This window comes from Monodon monoceros, unplaced genomic scaffold, assembly GCF_005190385.1.
Source record: "Monodon monoceros isolate NGI ecotype Baffin Bay Population unplaced genomic scaffold, NGI_Narwhal_1 Contig2239_ctg1, whole genome shotgun sequence".
Lineage (NCBI taxonomy): Eukaryota > Metazoa > Chordata > Mammalia > Artiodactyla > Monodontidae > Monodon > Monodon monoceros.
Window position 1 is genome coordinate 1 of NW_021698141.1, and position 19,182 is coordinate 19,182.

Below are 19,182 nucleotides of genomic sequence, written 5' to 3' on the forward strand. Positions count from 1 at the left end.
GCCTTCCACTCCCACAGACCAGCCTGTCACCCCCAAACCCACATCTCGGGCCACTCGGGGCAGGACACAGAGGGCTTCTGTCAAGACTCCCGAACCAGTTATCGCCACAGCCCCTGCGCCCCAGCCTTCCACCCCCACAGACCAGCCTGTCACCCCCAAACCCACATCTCAGGCCACTCGGGGCAGGACACAAAGGTCCTCTGTCAAGACATCCCAGCCAACTGAACCCACAGCTCCTGACCTTGAACCTTCGTCCCCCACAGAGCAGCCTGTCACCCCCAAAGTCATAGCTCAGGGTGGTCAGAGCAGGACACTAAGGTCTTCTACAGTAAATGCTGTGCCAGTTCCTACCACCCCTGAGTCCCACTCTCCAGTCCCCACAGGAGAGCCTATTCCCCCTGAGCCCATCCCTGAAGCCAATTGCAGCAGGAGGCCAAGGGCCACTAGGAAACATGGGTCTCTCACAGCTCACGTTCATGAACCCTACTCTGCACCCTCTGAACCTAACTCCTCAAGGAACCAGAGACGAGGGGCAGTGAGGGCAGCCGAGTCCCTCAGCACCATTCCTGAGCCTGCCTTTGCCCAGCTTCCCGAGGCACCCACTCGTGCTCCCCAGATCCCAAAGGGGGAGGCAGCAGATAGATCTGGCTTCACCCCAGAGCCCCAGCCTGAGGCCTCTCAAAATCGCAAGAGGGCTTTAGCTACTGCGGACTCACCTCCACTTCAAAAACGGCTCCAAAGAGGAGAAGTTCCCCAGAAGACAGCATTCCTTAAGGAAGAAGAAGAAAATCCTGCAGCGAAGCAGAGGAAGGAAGAGGTGAGGAGGGGGCTGGAGTCACCTAGTTTGGAAAGAGCTTGGGGGCTTGGAAACTCCCACCAAGTTCTCTCTCAACCCCAGGGTGTAGTGATTCCAGGACCAGGCAAGAGAAAGAGAGAGCAGACAGAGGAGGAGCCCCGGGAAATACCAAGCCGCAGCCTGCGACGGACCAAACCTCTCCAAGAGTCCACGGCCCCCAAAGTAGGAGAGAAGGGCTCTGGGGCTTTGTGGGAGATGGAGATGTGGTAGGACGGGAGGAGACCCAGGGGATTTGGGAGACGGGTGCCGATGGCGCTGGTTGCCGTGACCAGCTCTGGCTAACCCCCTTCACAGGTGCTCTTCACAGGCGTGGTGGATGCTCATGGAGAGCGGGCAGTGCTGGCCCTGGGGGGCAGTCTGGCCAGCTCAGTGGCTGAGGCTTCCCACCTGGTGACAGATCGGATCCGCCGGACAGTCAAGTTCCTGTGTGCCCTGGGGCGGGGCATCCCCATCCTCTCCCTGGACTGGCTGCACCAGGTGAGAGGCCAGGAGATGATGACAGACCCGTAGAGATAGTGGCGGGAGAAGGCTGCTCACATGGGTCTGTAGAAAGCGGTGGGAGGAACGTGGGTACAGGAAGACGAGGTTAGTGAAGCAGAAGGCTTAATTCTGAAAACATTTCCTGAGCTCCCTGTAAACACTAGAAAGAAGAGCTGGGTGAAGGGCTGGGCTGAGCTTTGGAACTGACTGTTACCGTCCTTAGTCCCACAGGGCAGGTTGCTTCTTGCCCCCGGCTGAATATGTGGTGACTGATCCTGAGCAGGAGAAGAACTTTGGCTTCAGCCTTCGGGAGGCCCTGAGCCGGGCTCGGGAGCGAAGGCTGCTGGAGGTGAGAGGCCATCTTCTGCCCCACACTTCAGCTGTTGCCCAGCGGTCCACGGCCTCTCAGTGCATCATCTACTGTCTCCAGCACTCTCTTCCTCCTAGGGCTATGAGATTCACGTGACCCCAGGAGTCCAGCCGCCACCACCTCAGATGGGAGAGATCATCAGCTGCTGTGGAGGCACCGTCCTACCCAGCATGCCCCGGTCCTATAAGGTAGGGGTGGCGTGTTCAGGATCTGGTGAGGTGGTAGTTAGAGAGGTGGCTGGAATGGGAACAGGTTAGATGGGAACACGGAGTAGTGAGAGGCTGGGGGAAGACCTCTGGTATAGAGAGGGATAGAGAAGGAAGAGGTCTGCTGATACCAAATGGACTTATTTTTATTTTTGTATATACAATTTTTTGAAATGTACACAAAGGGAGAGGGAATATGTAGCGAACCTCCATATACCAATCACTCAGATTCAACAGGTTAATTTAGATTTTGCTGCATTTGCTCTATTCCTTTTTTTTTCCCTTTTTCTTTCATTTTCTTTGCTGAAATTTTTAAGGGAAACTGCAAAGGTCATTATTATTTTTTCTTACATATTTAAAATATACATCTCTAAGCAATATGTACATTTCTTACATAATCACATGCCGTTATTGGTCAATAACAAAATTAACAATTGTTTCCTGGTCACTTCGTCTTACTCCATTAATCAAATTTCTCGAGTCATCTGAAAATGTCTTTTTACAGTTCAAATCAGGACTCAAACAAGGTCCATGTATCCCCACAATTGCGCTGTATCTCTTAATTTTCTTTTACTCTAGAGCATACCCCCCAACCCACCTAGCCTTTTTCCTGCCATTGACTTCCTGCAGAAACTAGGTCACTTGTCCTTTAGAATGTTCCACAGTCTGGATTCTTCTGTTTGCTCCCTTGTTGTGTCATTAATCTTGTTTTTCTATCTTTTATATTTCCTGTAAATCGTAGTTAACTTTAAAAGGTTGAACAAATTCAGGTTCAACTTTTGTGGCAAGAGCTCTTCATAGACAGTGTGTGTCATATGGCTTCCCGTCAGGAGGTTGTTTTTGTGCTGCTAAGACTGATTAGTGGGTCCCGAACCTACTTCTAGGATTCTTTTTCACCCCTGACTTTCTGTTTTCTCTTTCTTCCAGCCTCAGAGAGTTGTGATCACATGTTCCCAGGACTTCCCTCGGTGTGCCATTCCATTTCGGGTTGGGCTGCCCATCCTCTCACCTGAGTTCCTGCTCACAGGAGTACTAAAGCAGGAAGCCAAGCCAGAGGCCTTTGTCCTCTCCACTTTGGAAGTGTCATCCACCTGAAAGCCCCACCCCAGTATGCTTTTCCTCCCAGACCAATATATAAAGTGTTAGAAATATTTGGAAGAAAGAACTTAGGGCTTTAGCAAGGATTGGGGTGTACTGATCTGATTTGTCTTGGAACATGGGTGGGGCTGAAAAGCTTGCTGGTAAACAAAGACAGGGAGATTGGGAGCCACAGTTTTCTTAAATGGCCACTTAAAGTCGGCCAATCCCATGCTCAGATATCTTAAGTCGCCGCTCACATTTAGCCGGACTGATGTGCTTATTGCTCTATGGCGCACACAGTGTCCTGCTTCCTGTTTGGAAACCATTTGTTTCTCCTCTTCTTTTCTTACTGGGATTCTTACTCACCCTGCAGAAGATAGTGGAAACAATTTTAGTGTCCAGAACTTGAAAGAATGCTTGGAGTAAGTAAATTTGAGGGTGGAGTTATGGAATGCTACTAAAATATTTTCCCCTCTCCTTGCTCCATCTCGTTAGAAGCATCCTTTAGCTTTGACGTTGAGCAAATCTCTGCCCTTTTTTTTTTCCTGGCCTGCTTTTCCAGTATTTATAAAGTTAGCTTAGGCTTAACCTCTGTGATAAATAAATATTCACTATGTGCCTTATGGTGTAGTACAGTTTTATTTTGTAAATTTTAGAAGTTGGTTGATTACAAGGATGTAGAGAAATTGGAACCCATCTACATTGCTCATGGGAATGTAAAATGATTCATCCACGTGATAAGCAGTTTGACAGTTTCTCAAAAAGTTAATTATAGAATTACCATATGACGCAGCAATTCTACTCATAGGTATATAGCCAAAAGAATCAAAACAGATGTTCAGACAAATACGTGTATACAAATGTTCATGTCAACACTTTCACAAGGGCCGAAAGATGAAAAACACCACAAATGTTCATCAGCAGATGAATGGATAAACAAGTTGTGGCATATCCATACAATGGAATATTATTCAGCCATAAAAGGGGATGAGGTACTAATTGTGCTACGGTGTTTTGAGGATGAATCTCAAAAGCATTATGCTAAGTAAAAGAAGCCAGACACAAAAGGTCACGTTGTATGACTCCACCTGTAGGAAATACACAGAATAGGTAAATCCACAGAGACAGTAGATGGTGGTTGGCAGGGAGAGAAAATGGGGAATGACCACTTAATGGGTACAGGGTTTTATTTTGGGGTGAAGAGAAAATGCTTTGGAACTAGACAGGTGGTGGTTGCACACATTATGAATGTACTAAATGACACTGGACTGTTCTCTTTAAAGTGGTTAATTTCATGTTATGTGAATTTCACTTCAATTTAAAAAATACTGATTAGTTTTGGGCACTTTTCTGCAGGTAAATTATACTTAAGTTTGGAAAACTTTGGTGTAGTAGAAACAGCATGAGCTTTGCCAAACACTGTGCTGCTGGCTTTTAGACATACCTCATCTCACAATATATATTAAGCATAGCCATAGTGGGTGTGGCACACAGTAGGACCCAGATAAATATTAGTCCCCTTGCACTGCTCAAAGCCTTGTACTTTGTGAAGCTGCCTGTGTCCTTGAGGTCCACTGGATTCCTTACAGCACCTGCTGTCTCTATAGCCCCACTTAGCACTCATGTGCACACCCACTTCATGACTGGTACAATTTAAGTGCCCCGATTTAAATTCCTAGAGAAGAGAGATCTTTTCTTACACTTCCAATGAACCCTACAGCTCATAGCACATTGTGTAATAAATGTCTCTGTCAGTCAGGATCCTAAGAGGAAACTATGGCACAGTCAAATCAGGATAATTTGGAGAGAGTTTAATGAAGTGAAAATTATAAGTAGGCAGAGTGTAGAGAAATCACAAAGAATATTGCCAGTACCCACAGCTCTGTTGTGGCCACCTGTAAACCCAAAAGGTTGAGAGGAGGGAACAGTTACATAGAAAGGCTTCCCTCAAATGCTGTGATTTTCTTTGATGTAGTCCATTCAGGACAACTTCCTGAGGCAGAAAGCAGGATGGAGAGTGAATCAGGAGGGAAAACATAATGATGTCTGGTACAGTATAAAATAGCACTGATTCGGAGGAGAATGGGAATACTAAGCCTCCGGGAGGGAGAAGGAATGTAGAGCCTGTGGGAAATTTTCTTGATCTCTTTAGGCCTATGTTTCTTCTATTAGCTGAGGGAATTAGCTTCATGATCTCTAAGTTCCTTACTATGGTCATAGCTACTGTGACCAGGTCCTTAGCTACATGATCTTTAATGGAGAAAAACCTTACTTTACTTTGATTTTTAGATGTGAATGTTAGTCTTGTAGGTATTACAAACAGGTCTGTAGGGAAAATTTTGGACAAAAGATCTTAGTGCTTTCTGACTAGTAAGTGGAGTCTAATGGGGTTGTATAGGCAGTTAATTATCACAAGCTTGGATAAAATTAACATACTACAAAGTTTACAACTGTAATAAAGTTTTCTATCACAAATATTTTAACATGTTGTTACTCTCATGTTTACAAAGTAACAGCCTTTGGCATTAATAGAACAAATCTTTCAGTGTTACAGACAAGTTCTCTCCCCTTAGCAAGTGGAGAGGCAACAAATCAGCTTTATAATAAATTACAGACTAAGCGTTTGTGGTAAAATAGTCACTCTTTTGCATCTAACAAGCTGTAATGGATGATTCAGAGCTTTGGGTTCTCAGCCTGGGTCAACAGTCTTCCGTTCTCTCACCGTTCATTATAAGTGTTAGCTGAGGCTTTGTAACCTCTTGACTCTGGCTGTTTCTAGTCAAAGCTGTTAAAGGAAGGTGGGATCATAATGCCGTTTCTGCAAGAACCCTGCAAGAGAGGAACTGTCTTCATTTTAGATGCGAAAACTAGCCCAGCTGCGATTCAAACCACGTGCATGACTGAACAACCGCTGCCCTTCTCACCTCTCACTTGGGATTCTAACATTCCCTTCTGTGACGCGGAGATCGCAGACCGGGGAAAGGCACTTAGGGATCAGCCCTGAAGCTCTGTGCGAGAGAGCCGCGCGCGCCGGCCGGAAGCCTGGGCGTCGGCGCGCGGGAGCCCCGCCCTCCTGGGCAGGGTCCCAGGCGGGAGGCGGGGTCGGGGCGGAGCCTGCGGCCGCGGGAATCCCAAACCCGCCCCTTTCCCCACCCCTCCATTTCTCGCCATGGCCCCTGCACTGCTCCTTGTCCCTGCTGCCCTCGCCTCTTTCATCCTGGCCTTTGGCACTGGAGTGGAGTTCGTGCGCTTTCCCTCCCTTCGGCCACTTCTTGGAGGAATCTCGGAGTCTGGTGGTCCTGGTGAGCGGGAGGGACCGAGGATGAGCTCTGGGGTAGGAAGGTGGAGCCGGAGCAGAGGGAGCGGGGGCGGGGCTTGGAGACAAATGACAGGGGAAGTCCAGGAGAGGGAACTAGAACCGTGAAAGCCGCCGAGACGCTGCAGGGGACACCAGAGGGCTAAATTAGCAACTCAGGGATTAGCGGTTTGGAGAGGCGGGAGAGTGAGGACTGAGGGGGAGAGAGGGCGATAAGCAGAGTATTCTAAGGAAAGGCTTAGTAAAGAGGACTATGGAGAGTGTTATAAAGAGGGAGCATTTGGAGAACCGAAACAAGAAGGGCACTCCAGCCATGCCTTTCGTGACTGACCAGCATGAATCCTCTTCCCCAGCTCTGAAGGAGGCCTGGGGAAGAGGGAAGAAACAGGGAATAGAAAAGTGAGGTGGGCAAAGCCTAGAGAGGAAGCATTAAGGCTCTTGAAAGCATTAAGGGACATGGCCTGGGGTCCCAAGAGGAGATAAGAGTAGGGAGTTTTTCCCACAGTCTTCTTGATCTTTTGTCCCTTTCTCCAACTCCCGCTAGATGCCCGCCAGGGATGGCTGGCTGCCCTGCAGGACCAAAGCATTCTTGTCCCCCTGGCTTGGGATCTGGGGCTCCTGCTACTATTTGTGGGGCAACACAGCCTCATGGCAACTGAGACAGTGAAGTCATGGATGTTCCGGTACTTTGGGGTCCTTCAGAGGTCTCTGTACGTGGCATGCACTGCCCTGGCCTTGCAGGTATGAAGCCCTGGCAACTGAGTCCTCAAGGGAAACAATCTGTGGGAAGGATTCCGTCGACTGGAGAGGCAAGGACCTTAGGCTTCTGATAAAACATGGGTTTAGGAGGAGAACTAAGGGTGTTCAGGACTGTAATCTCAGCTCCCATTCCTCCACAGCACATATCCTACTTTTTATCAAGAATGGCGTACTGCTTGTCATTCCCCGAGCATGATATGTGCATTCTCACCGTTGCAACTTTGTTCACGTTGTCCTGCTTGAGATTCCCTTGTTAACTGCTCTTCAGTCCTATCCTTTCTTCAAAAGCACTTCCCTAGGTCACAAGAGAAAGCTTCCCAGTTAGTACTCATCTGTTTCTCAGTGGGTGCTTGGCCTAGGCTACTTTGTGTACCTATCTGGTGACTCTCATCCATTCTTTAAGTCCTCAGGGTAGAGACAAGTCATTCTTACATACTTGGGACCCCACCCAGTACCCTCCACATGTTGAACATTCTCATGGTAGAGGCGGGGAGAGCAGCTGGCCAGCCTGGGATGGGGGCAGCCTCTGGGTCTAGGTCTTTCAAGGGTGGGCTGCTGGGATACCCAGTCCCTCATCCTCCTTCAGCTGGTGATGCGGTACTGGGAGCCCGTGCCCAGGGGCCCCGTGTTGTGGGAGGCTCGGGCCGAGCCATGGGCCACTTGGGTGCCCCTCCTCTGCTTTGTGCTCCACGTCATTTCCTGGCTCCTCATCTTCAGCATCCTTCTCGTCTTTGACTACGCAGAGCTCATGGGCCTCAAACAGGTGAGGCTCCCGGATCCCTACCCCAAACCTCTGATCCTTTCTAGAATACGTCTTTCCCCTCCAAGGATGTCCCTTCTCCTCCCCAACTCTTCCACCTGCCTCTTGCTTTTGACTCCCTCACCTCCCTTTCTTGTAAGATAGTCTCCCCTTAGCCCTCGCTCAAAGGCCAGAAACCATGGGCTTCCTGGGCCTGGAGAAGTTTCATGGACCAGAGATGAGGGTCAGGGACCCCAGTCTCAGAAGGGTGGTTCCTGGGCCTGCGTTATAGAAGGAGGGTGCCTGGAAGGGGAGGAAAGAGGCAGCTAAGTTGCGACAAGGGCTTGACTCCATTTCTAAGCCATTCTCCCTCTCTTAGGTGTACTACCATGTGCTGGGGCTGGGTGAGCCTCTGGCCCTGAAGTCTCCCCGGGCTCTGAGACTCTTCTCCCACCTGCGCCACCCAGTGTGTGTGGAGCTGCTGACTGTGCTATGGGTGGTGCCCACCCTGGGCACTGACCGCCTCCTCCTTGCTCTCCTCCTTACCCTCTACCTGGGCCTGGCTCACGGACTTGACCAGCAAGATCTCCGCTACCTCCGGGCCCAGCTGCAAAGAAAACTCCACCTGCTCTCCCGGCCCCAGGACGGGGAGGCCGAGTGAGGGGCTAACCCTCGTTCCAAGCCCTGTACTTCCTTTTCCCCTCCAATTCCAAATCCCCTTAACATCCAGGCCTTGGCTGCTTCAGACCAGAGGCCCAAATCCATGGACTGAAGGAGCTGTCCCTTCCCTTGCTTGAGCCTCCACTCCTTGGGTCCAGCTCCATATCTTAAATTCTGAGTTTCAGCCATTGGACTCCAAGGGCTGCTTCTCACCAGCCAGAAAGAGGGAGTGGGGAACTTATCTGTCTCCTCAGAGTTTACGGCTTGACCCTCCATTAACAACCTCCTCACAAGGAGAAGGGTCTGGCCTGACCACTCCCCTGGTCCTATTTTTGGCCTCTGCTCCTCAAGGATCCTCTTCTCCACGTCTAGCTCCCCTCCTAGGAGCTGGACCAAGGTCCGCAAGTTTGACGATAGTGGCTGCCCCATCAGGCTCCACACCTTGCAGCTGCGGCCCAGCCCCACTGGCCTTTCCAGCTCCCTAGGCCCTGCCCCTGGGCTCCAGACTCATGAACCTAGTTGAGCAGATTCTCCTGCTCTTAATTCGGGTGACTAAGGGCTCCCTGCTCTCCCAAGTAACTCGTGCTACAGGAAAATAAAATTCAGCCTGGTTTTTCTACGTGTAGCATGCAGTCTGTCAGTGTCTCTCAAGCTGCAGGGCTGCCTCTGGGAAGGACAGGCGAGCCAGACTCGAGTCTGGGCATCGGCCGCGCCCTCTGATGACCGCTGGGTGGCGGCCACTCCCCGCGTACCGCCCCACCCCCCTTCCCGGAGCACCCGGTCTCCCTTCCTCCAAATCCCCCAATTTCCTCGCTGCAGACCTGGGGACCCTCGGCAGATAGGTTGAAGCGGAAGAGTGGGGCAGCGGCTCGGGTAAGGGAGCTAGCTTCCAAAACCGTTGGCTTCCGAGCGCCGCTCCTGCTGCCGCCCCCTCCCTACGGGTCCCCCGCAGCCCGGCGGCCGCCCCGGCCCCCACGGTAACAAAGGCTGGCCCGGGAAGGCAAATGCGTGGGGAGGAGCGGCAGGAGATGGGAAGGGCGGGCCCGGCTCGGAGCAGCTGCCGCTTCCTCCCCAACTCCCTCGAGGGGCCTGAGTCACGGGCCGCCGCCCTGGGTTGGCGAGCTGGGGGCGGAGGTCTGGACACCTGGGTTATCCGGGAGCCGGGTGAGAAGCCCTGGGGACAGACGTCGGAGGGCCAGGGCTGGCGGCGGGAAGAGAGGAGACCCGGAGCCGAGTCCCACGCGGGGTCGGAGGGAGCGAGGCTCCGCCCCGCGCCCCCTTCCCTCTCCCCATTGTCCTCAGACAAAGCGGCCGTCTCCCCCCGCCCGGTCCCCTGGTCTCTGTCTCCGTCCCTCCTCCTTGGCTCCCTCTTTCCGTCCTCCTCTCCCTCCCTCCCTCCTCCCCTCCCTCCTGTCTCCGGATCTCCCTCGATCCCTCTCTCCTCCTCTTCCTCTCTCCTCCTCTCTCCGGACGTCAGGCTCCTTCGCACCCCCTCCCCTGGGAGCCCCGCGGCGTGTGAGTTGACTGAGGGGCTTCAGCCTTGGGGAGGGGGTGTCTCCTCTCCCGTCCCCGCTCCCGTCCCCGGCCCGAACCTTGGGCTGTCTCCTCTTTGTGCCGAGATTGCCTGTCTGTGCGGTCAGAGCCGGGTGGGGATGGCCGGCTATGTCGGGGTTCCGTGAGAGCCAAGACCCGGGCACAGGACTGGCAGGCTCCGGAAAAAAGAGGTGTGGGGCCGGTGCTCCGCACGCCTGGGTCCCGGGGCACCGCCGGTGGGGGAGGCAGGCGGTGGTGCCGGGACTGCGTTAGGGTGGGGGTGGACGCCAGGGTTCTGGGAACGTGCTGGCAGGTCCGACACCCGGGTTCCGAAAGTCCCCGGGGGAGGGTATTTCCCCCGACCCCCCGGGGGGGGGGGGGGGGGGGGGGGGGGGGGGGGGCGGGGGGGCCGGAGAGGCGTGGCCCGAGCAGAGCTGGAAGGGGAGCCCGGACCTCCTGGGCCCACGCTGAGACGCGCCGGGCTGCAGCCGCGGAACCCCCTCGCCCCTCTGCCCCCCTGACTTCCCCTTCTCCCTTAGACCTCTCCACTCTCCGCCCTCCCACCTCCCCGACACCCCCTCAGGTCCCAGTGCCCCCTCTCCGGCGGGATTCCCTGACCTCTCTTCCCACTCTCACCGCTCCTGGGGTAGCGCTGAGGCAACCTCGCCTGGACCCTGTCCCCCTCACGTCCAGCCTCTCCTTTCTCTCTTCGCCCGCGCGCCAACTTCTCTCGTTTTTCTCTCTTCTCACATCCCGGGGACTGTCTCTGATACCCAATAACCTGTACTGACAAATCTGACTCCTGCCTCTTTGCCCTGAATCTCCACTCTTCCTCTCAACCCATCCCCCGACTGCCATCAACTTGACTCTTAGTTTCCCCTTCACTTTCTCAGCTTTTCCCCTTTCTCTGCTCCCCGCTCTTTCCCTCTGTCCTCACCCTCAGCTCCTCTGCCCTCCTCTGTGTCCCACCTCTCTGCTCCACGACCTCCCCTCCCACCCCCATTCTCACCCTCTGGGCCTCTCTGGAGCCTCTCCTTCCTGTTCTCTGCCCCCAGCGTTCCCCACCCTCCCCAAGGGGACCATGGCCACCATCCCGGACTGGAAGCTACAGCTGCTAGCCCGGCGCCGGCAGGAGGAGGCAGCCGTTCGTGGCCGGGAGAAGGCAGAGCAGGAGCGGCTGTCCCAGATGCCAGCCTGGAAGCGGGGGCTTCTGGAGCGCCGCCGGGCCAAGCTTGGTCTGTCTCCCGGGGAGCCTAGCCCTGCGCCTGGGACTACGGAGGCTGGACCTCCAGACCCAAACGAGTCTGCTGTCCTCCTGGAGGCCATTGGGCCAGTGCACCAGAACCGATTTATTCGGCAAGAGCGCCAGCAGCAGCAACAGCAGCGGAGTGAAGAGCTACTTGCAGAGAGACGGCCTGGGTCTTTAGAGGCCTGGGAGCGGAGACTCAGCCCTGGGGAGATGCGGGATCAGAGCCCCAAGGGAAGAGAGTCAAGAGAAGAGCGGCTCAGTCCCAGGGAAGCCAGAGAGAGGAGGCTGGGGATAGGGGGGGCTCGAGAGTCGAGCCCCAGGCCTGTGGAGGCTCGAGACTGGAGGCAGAGCCCAGGAGAGGCTGGAGACAGGAGCTCCAGACTGTCAGAGGTGAGGAAATGGAGGCTGAGCCCTGGAGAAACTCCAGAGCGGAGTCTGAGACTGGCAGAGCCTCAAGAACAAAGCCCCAGGAGAAAAGAGGTGGTGGAAAATAGACTGAGCCCGGTGGAGTCTGACAACCAGAAGTTGGGCCTGACAGAGGCCCATAAATGGACGCCGGACTCCAGAGAGTCTCAGGAACAGAGTTGGGTACAACCGGAGGCATCAGAGTGGAGGCTGAGCTCAGGAGAAGAAAGAAAAGACTGCTCAGAGGAATGTGGGAGACAAGAAGAGAGGCCAAGTCCAAGGATGGTCCCAGAAGAGATTACAGCGTCGTCAGAGACCCTGACAAGGGAGGCTCCAGACAGCAGTTCTGGAGGAGTGGAGGCAGCAGAACAGAGGCCCACCCCTGCGGAGGATGGCGAGAGGGGCTTGAGGCTGACAGAAGGGTGGAAATGGACCCTGAACTCTGGGAAGGTTCGAGACTGGACACCCAGGGACGCAGAGACTCAAACTCAGAAACCAGACCCTCCAGAGTCTGCTGAGAAGCACCTGAGTCCTCTCGCTGCAGAGGCTGGAGAAGGGGAAGCTGAGAAGGAGGAGGCAGGGGCTCAGGGCAGGCCTCTGAGCGCCCTGCAGAACCGCTGCTCTGTGCCCTCCCCCCTCTCACCAGAGGACGCTGGGACTGGAGGCTCTAGACAGCAGGAAGAGGAAGCAGGGGAACTCCGGCCCCCACCAGCAGCCCCTCTGTCTCCCCCACCCCCAGCCCCACCTGCCCCCCAGTCCCCTGGGGATCCCCTCATGAGCCGGCTGTTCTATGGGGTGAAGGCAGGGCCAGGGGTGGGGGCCCCCCGCCGCAGCGGACACACCTTCACAGTCAACCCCCGGCGGTCCGTGCCCCCTGCAGCCCCTGCCACTCCGGCCAGCCCAGCCACAGCTGACGCTGCAGTCGCTGGGGCTGGGAAGAAGCGGTACCCAACTGCCGAGGAGATCTTGGTTCTGGGGGGCTACCTCCGCCTCGACCGCAGCTGCCTTGTCAAGGGGTCCCCTGAAAGGCACCACAAACAGGTAGGGAGCAGCCAAGTCAGACTCCTCAGAAGCCCACTTGTCGGCTCTCTGTGGGCTCCTGTCTCTGTCTCATACGCCTGTATTCTTGTCTTGGTCTATGCGTTCTTGTTGATTCCTGCCACCACTCTTCCTCCCCTGCGCACACACCCTTCTCGTAGCCCTTCTTTTCCATTCACTTCCCAGCCCAAGGAGGCTGCCCCGCAAGCAAGCGCTGTCCTGGGTGTGTCCCTCTCAGGCTGTTCCCAGGCTGCTCACCCTCCGTTCCCTCAGGCTCTGAGCCCCCAGCCCCCCAGTTCTTTCCATTGCTGACTCTGTGACCCAACCCAGGCTGTCTGGTGGGAGACCTGAGCTGAGGCCACAGCCTGGAGCCTGTGAGGGCAGGGTATGCAGGGCAAAAGCACTTCCAGCCTTCCAGCGGGGAGGATGTCGGGGCGGGAAGCCTGGGGAGGTGGAGGGGTGGCTTTGGGCTTGTAGGGAGAAGTGAGCGGAGGAGGGTCTCACAGACCCGAGGACGAGGGGTGCGGAGGAGGGACACCGCAGGACAGCAGGGGGAGGGGAGTGGAACAGGGCTGGCCAAGGAGCAGAGAAGGCTTTCGAACCCCGAGTCTGCCCCATGGGAGAGACGCACACAGAGGCCATTTGAAGTGGGTGACCTCGAGGTTGCACACCCCCAGCTGGGCCGCTGCTTCAGACAGTACTCCCTTCTCTCTTGGGACAAGAAAAGCCTTCTCCTCTTCCAAAATACCCGCTCGCCACTCCCTCCCTGTCCTTCCTCCCTGGGCTTCCCCTCCCTCTCCAGAACTGGCTCAGCAGTTGGTTTTCCCCTCTCTTCCTGCCATCCCGGCCTCTCCCTCCTCTTGGGGTAGAAAGAAAGAGAAGTGAATTTGGAGGCACTGTGCTGAGAGCAGGGAGTACAATGGGAGTTAAGGACGGGATGGGGTGGGGGTGGGGTGGGGGCCGAGGCCAGCAGACGAAGGCAGCGCAGGGAAGTTGGCAACAGCCAAGCTGTCAGCCAAGCAGACTTCTCCCCCTGGCCCTGGCCCACGTCCTTCCCCACACACCAGTTTCCAGCTTGAAAAACTCTAAGGAAAGAGAGGTCTCTGCATCTAACATCTCTCCAGAGACTGGGAAGACCTTCCTAGTCTCCAGTTCTCATCTCATGTGTGACATTCTCAGACTTGTTTTTTGTGTCCTCAGTATCAGTGGGAAAGCACAGGGACCAAAGCTCAGGGTCACTTGAGACCCCAGTTCATCTTCACATGAGGCTTAAGCTCCCATCCCTGAGCTATGGTCCCTGAGTCTGTCCTGAGCTCTCGGACTGCTACCAGCCCCTTCCCCTTCAGGCTGGGCAGATGCAAGGAAGTAGGTGAGGAACGACCAGGGCGAGGTGTTCAGAGAAGTCACTTCCTGCTGTAGAGGTTGGCTTGTGCCTCTGGGGAGGAACAAAGAGGAGAAGGCGTGAATTTGGGGGCCCAAAGCCCAGGGACTGTCTGAGCGCAGGGCAGGACCTGTGAGGGTGACCATACCTAGGTCAGGGAGCAGGGGAGCCGGAAGCAGATCGCCCAAACAGGAAGCCTGGTGGGGGGGCAGCCGGAAGGCTGGTGGGGCTGAGTGGCAAATGCAGGGCCACGGGCCTGCCAGAACTGTGCTCAGGATGTGGTGAGAGAATAAGGAAGCAGCCGCCCGGGGTGGGGGTGGGGGTGGGGGTGGGGCTGGGGAAGAAGCAGCATAGAGTTCTCTAGGCCCAGACACCTTCCCCTCGGCCCTCCCTCAGGCCTTCTCCACTCGCCCAGCACCCTGCTCATCAGGGACAGGCATGTCCTGTCCCCAGCTGCCAGATCAGGAATATGAGGACCCTGCCACCCAACACTGCCCCCCTTCCCTAAATAACTCCTGTTTTGCAGGCTAATTCCATCAAATGTATCCCTGCCACTGGGAGAGAAATCCCAGCCCTGCCACTGGAGCCCAGGGGTTGGGCTGTGGCTGGTGCCCTTCCCCAGAGGCCCCTCTGGCAGGGAGACCAGCCCCTCCCCTCTCCAGCCCCCTTGTGACCTTATATAGCTGATGAGAGGAGTGAGTCACCCCCTCCGTACCCCCCACCCCACACGCCCCATGCAGGCTGTGCATTCCTGAGAAGCCCAGTCAGAAGCTGGGGCGGGTGGTGAGGAGGGAAGCAGGGTGGGGGGAGAGAGACAAACATGGAGGGAGAGCAAATAAAATGGATCCTTTTCCAGAGCAGATAATAAACTACGCAGCTTGTTATCTCAAAAGGTGATATGAAAAGAAAACCGAAATGGGTTCCCAGAAGTTTGGGTAAATCTGTCAGCAATAGAATTAGTTCCTTTTGAGAAACTGGGATATAAGGGGTCTGGTTCCTGTCACTTGATTCTACCAGCCAGCTGTTCCACAGACACAGACTGGGGGTTGACTGTGTACAGACTGGACTGACCCCGCCCCCAGTATTCCCCCAGTGTTGGTCCTCTGTTGGGACCACATCTGAGGTCTGGATGAAGCCTTCCTTACCCATTGTGGCAACTTCCACATTTCTGTTGACAGCAGACACAAATAAGTAAACAAATAAGTAAATTCTCTGGTAGGTTAGGTTAGAAGGTGGTAAGCGATTATGGGAAAACATTAGAACAGGGACAAGTGGAACCTAGAGGGCCAGGAGGTAGGAGGAGCAAATATGACAGCTTTATAATAGCATGATGCAGAGAGAGGGAGCCATGGCTATATTTGGGGGAAGAGTGTTCCAGGCGGAGGGAACAGCCAGTGCAAAGGCCCTGAGGTAAGAGTGCCCCTGGTGGGGCTGGAGGAAATCACAGCCAGTGTGGCTGGAGTGGAGGAGGATGCTGGAGAGGAGTGGGGAGAGGCACACTGGCAGCCCCCTGTAGGCCTTGGCCGGTCTCTGGCTTTTGCTCCCAGTGAGGTAGGGGCCAATGCCAGGTTTGGACCCAGGGAGTGACACACACAGTCTCTGAGTTCTAGCTTCCCTCAGGGACCCAGGTGTTACCAACCACCTGTCCAGCCACCAGCCTGGTTTCTCTCCTCATACCCCAGTGTCTGCAGAGACTCAGGGGTGCTGGGCTGCAGCCCCGAGTTTCTCAGACGCCAGAGGAGGCCTGGGGAGATCATCTGGACCTTTCTGAGCAGTTCACATGGAATCCTCCTGTTTGTCTCCTTAATCGCTTTGGCTCCCAGAGTTAATCCCACCCTGCCCCTTCCCCCTGAGCTTCTTAGGAGGGCAAAGGGGAAGGGTAAAAAGGTAGTGAGAGCAGCTGGGGCTCGCCTGCTCTTGAGACAGTATGTTTAGGAAGGATTTTCTGCCCCGTCCAGATCCCTTCTGGTTATTTGCCTCTGTCTCTGCACGTCCCTTCTGGTGCACTCTCCACCCCCATGCCATGTTTGCCCGGACTTTCCTCTCTGCCCCTGTCACCTCCCCCAGCTGCACCTTTCAGGCACTCAGGCTCATCTTCTCCCTGTGTTTTGGGGAGAGACTCTTTTCCTCTGGGCTTTTCTGTTCGTCTCCGCTCCCCTCTCAGACCCAAGACCCTTTCCTGTGGGTCCACTCCAGCTGGAGGAGGGGAGTGAGGAGGGTAAAAGGGGCTGGTGACCAGGGTCCTGGGTTTCCCCCAACATCAAGGGGCCGAGGCTATGGAAACCATTGTGCCTGTCTTTGCTTTTGGTGGGGATCCCTCCCAGCCAGCTCTTTCCAGCTCTTTTCAAATCTCATCTCCTCTGGGTAGCCGTCCTGATTGCTCCCTGGGTGCCCAAAGACTCAGTTCTGATCATAGGACTTATCTCCATGTTTTTAATTTGTTTTTACCCTTCTGCCTCCCACACTCTAAAACCAGAACCTTGGTCCTGGGTTACTCACTTCTGCCACCTGGGCCCCCGCCAAAGCTCAGGTCAAAGTCAATGTTTCTGAAATAATATGATTGAAGAGGGAAAATCTGGGACTGGAGAGAGAGTACTGAAAGGACAACTGGCTTCCAGAGTGGCTGGGGAGGACAAAGTCAGCGAGTGCCCAAATCCAGTCCCCACTCTCCATCCTGCACCTGTTACCCTGCGGGCTTCCCCCTGCTGACCTCGCCTCCTCCCCCCTTTCTCTCCCACCCTCAGCTCAAGATCTCCTTCAGCGAGACAGCCCTGGAGACCACGTACCAATACCCCTCCGAGAGTTCGGTGCTGGAGGAGCTGGGCCCCGAACCTGAGGCCCCCAGTGTCTCCAGTCCCCCAGCGGCCCAACCCGACGACGAAGAGGATGAGGAGGAACTGCTACTGCTGCAGCCAGAGCTCCAGGGTGGGCTGCGCACCAAGGCCCTGATAGTGGGTGAGCGCGGGCTCCGCCGGCCCGACGGCGCCCCCTGGTGTTCGGAGTGGGCACTGCGGTCCAGGAGGGAGGGGGAGGATTTAATGTTGGCGCTTGGAAGCGTCTTGGCAGGGCCTCTAGCCCAACTGCTCCTTTCACAGATGGGAAAACGGAGGTCTTGGGAAGCGAAGTGCACGTGAGGTCTCCATATTTCAAAACCAGGCCTCTTTCTGAGCGCTCTAGTGTGGTTAAAAACACAGCGTTTGGATCAGACAGGCCTGAGTTTGAATTCCATCTTGTCTCTTAATTGTGGTGTGACCTCAGGGAAATCACCTGACCTCTGGCCTCAGTTTATTATTGTGAAATGGGGTTAATAATAACTACCTCTTGGAATTGTTGGGAGGGTTAAGTAATTTTTGTAGAACACCTAGGAACTACGGCTGGACATCAAATTACTTAACCTCTCCTGGGGGTTATTGTGAGATTAAACGAGTTATGAGAATGGCTGGCACAGAATCCAGGCTAAATGAGTGATGGCTGTTACTAGTAGTAACAGGCACTCAGGATGTGGAAGATATTACAAGATTTCCTACATGCCAACTGGCCTTCAGTGTGGGCAGTGGGTCGGGAAGGCGGGAAGCAGAGACCCTCACTCATTCTCTATCCTTATTGCCTCCTCTCCCACAGATGAGTCTTGCCGGAGGTGACCCTCTTCCAACACTGGGATATACCTCCCTCCTTCCCAGAACTGAAGATCCTGGAGCCCAGAAGATTCAGAGCAGACAGACCTTGAACATGAGACTGGCAGGGAAGGGCAACCAACATCTTCCAACTTGCTTTCCTCATCCTGTTTCTGGGGGCGGAGGCAACCGCACAGTTTCCACCCGCATCAGACATGCTGGTGCATCCTAGGTGATCCAAGATCCCCATCAAGTCCTGGGGAGGAGCACAGAACTCACGGGGTGCAGTGGGGGGGGGGGTACGGATGCAGCACCCTCTCCATCTCCATGGGCAGGGTAACTCTCCCCACAGCCTTCCTTGACTCCCCACCACCCCCTGAGGCTCTCGGGATTTAAGTACCCATGTCCCTGGGAGACCTGGCCCCCACTGCATTTACAGGCACCTCTCCCTCCTGTTCCTTAGGTCACTGCCCCTTTGTTTACAGCGCCTGCCTCCTCTCTTGACCACAGCCTGGTTTACAAAATCCCCCAGTTCCCAGCCCCACCTGCCAAAGTCCCGGGTTTACAAGCCACGTCTACTTGTGTGTCCACATAGAATCCTCTCCCCTGTCCCCTGAAGTCACCTCATTGGGGTGACCTGGGGGTATGGCTTCCTCCACCTTTGCTCAGTATTACTGTCTCAGTTTTCCCCAAGAGGGAAGGCTGGGAACCTTAACTCTGTATCCCCCTCTAGTTATTTAATTCTGTTACTCCTAGTGGTTCACAATTGAACTGAATTGCGAGGGTGTGGGGTGAGTAATGAGGCGCCTCAACTTTCTTCCCCCAATTCCCCTTCCTTCTCAATTGCCTGTTTTTTTTGGTTTTGTTTGTCTTTTTTTAACTTTCCGTAATAAAGTGGAGCTCTCTCCGACTCTCCTGCTGCTTCTTCTTTAGAAAAAGTGCATGTTGGGGGTGGGGTGGGCTCTGGGCTCCTCATTCCAGGCCTCTCCCTCCCATCTTCTTCTTAGCCGTGAAGAGGAAGCAGCCACGGCTGTGGGAGGGGAAAATGACGAAGGTGAACCAGGAACTCAGCAATGACTTGTAGAAAGGGCTCTGGGAGAGCCTGGCACTGGTTTCTCAAAGGACTAGCAGGTGAAGGACTGGATTTTTGTTGTTGTTGTTTCTTTGTTTGTTTGTTTGTTTTTGGCTGCGCCTCACGGCTTGCAGCATCTCAGTTCCTCGACCAGGGATTGAACCTGGGCCTCTGTGGTGAAATCGCCAAATCCAAACCCCTAGACCACCAAGGAACTCCCTGTTTTTTTTTAATTCTCTTTTTTTTTAATTAAATTTTTTTTTTTAGTCTAGGGCTGGTTTGAGAAAGGGCAGTTGAAGCATCCACTAGACTGGAAGCACCATGAGGACAAACTGTGTTGGTTGTGTTTACTGCAGCATCCCCATGCCTGGCACCTCGTAGACACAAAAATTTATTTTTAAAATGAATGACTGAGCAAATGAAT

General features: G+C 54.6%; 3 protein-coding genes and 1 long non-coding RNA gene across 6 annotated transcripts; 3 read left to right on the top strand and 1 right to left on the bottom strand.

The window, feature by feature from the left end:
- Positions 1-4: 4 nt before the first annotated feature.
- On the top strand, positions 5-3,082 carry LOC114895316 (mediator of DNA damage checkpoint protein 1-like; the record flags this gene model as incomplete). Its single annotated transcript, XM_029222641.1, has 6 exons — positions 5-817; positions 899-1,018; positions 1,151-1,333; positions 1,560-1,685; positions 1,784-1,894; positions 2,840-3,082. Coding segments are annotated over 6 exons (1,521 nt in total), but the record flags the coding sequence as incomplete, so codon positions are not given.
- Positions 3,083-6,157: 3,075 nt separating this feature from the next.
- Positions 6,158-10,060, top strand: LOC114894994 (nurim-like). Of its 2 annotated transcripts, XM_029222293.1 has the most exons (4): positions 6,158-6,294; positions 6,853-7,049; positions 7,654-7,830; positions 8,186-10,060. In XM_029222293.1, exons 1-4 carry the CDS (start codon positions 6,162-6,164, stop codon positions 8,465-8,467), a joined length of 789 nt encoding a protein of 262 aa, XP_029078126.1. In that variant the 5' UTR covers positions 6,158-6,161; the 3' UTR covers positions 8,468-10,060. The 2 variants fall into 2 exon arrangements, with proteins under 2 accessions (XP_029078126.1, XP_029078209.1); XM_029222376.1 differs by lacking the exon at positions 7,654-7,830.
- Positions 6,236-10,298, bottom strand: LOC114895145. Its single transcript, XR_003793447.1, has 3 exons — positions 10,059-10,298; positions 7,279-7,362; positions 6,236-6,674 (listed from the first exon to the last, which is right to left on the bottom strand). It is a non-coding gene; the product is annotated as an uncharacterized LOC114895145 (long non-coding RNA).
- Positions 10,299-10,451: 153 nt separating this feature from the next.
- LOC114895224 (phostensin) lies at positions 10,452-18,627 on the top strand. 2 transcript variants are annotated; one of them, XM_029222534.1, is made up of 3 exons: positions 10,452-12,694; positions 16,817-16,997; positions 17,694-18,627. In XM_029222534.1, the coding sequence occupies exons 1-3, from the start codon at positions 11,081-11,083 to the stop codon at positions 17,711-17,713; spliced, it is 1,815 nt and encodes a 604-aa protein (XP_029078367.1). In that variant the 5' UTR covers positions 10,452-11,080; the 3' UTR covers positions 17,714-18,627. The 2 variants fall into 2 exon arrangements, with proteins under 2 accessions (XP_029078367.1, XP_029078298.1); XM_029222465.1 differs by having other exon boundaries at positions 16,817-17,027; positions 17,694-18,596.
- The last annotated feature ends 555 nt before the right edge of the window (positions 18,628-19,182 follow it).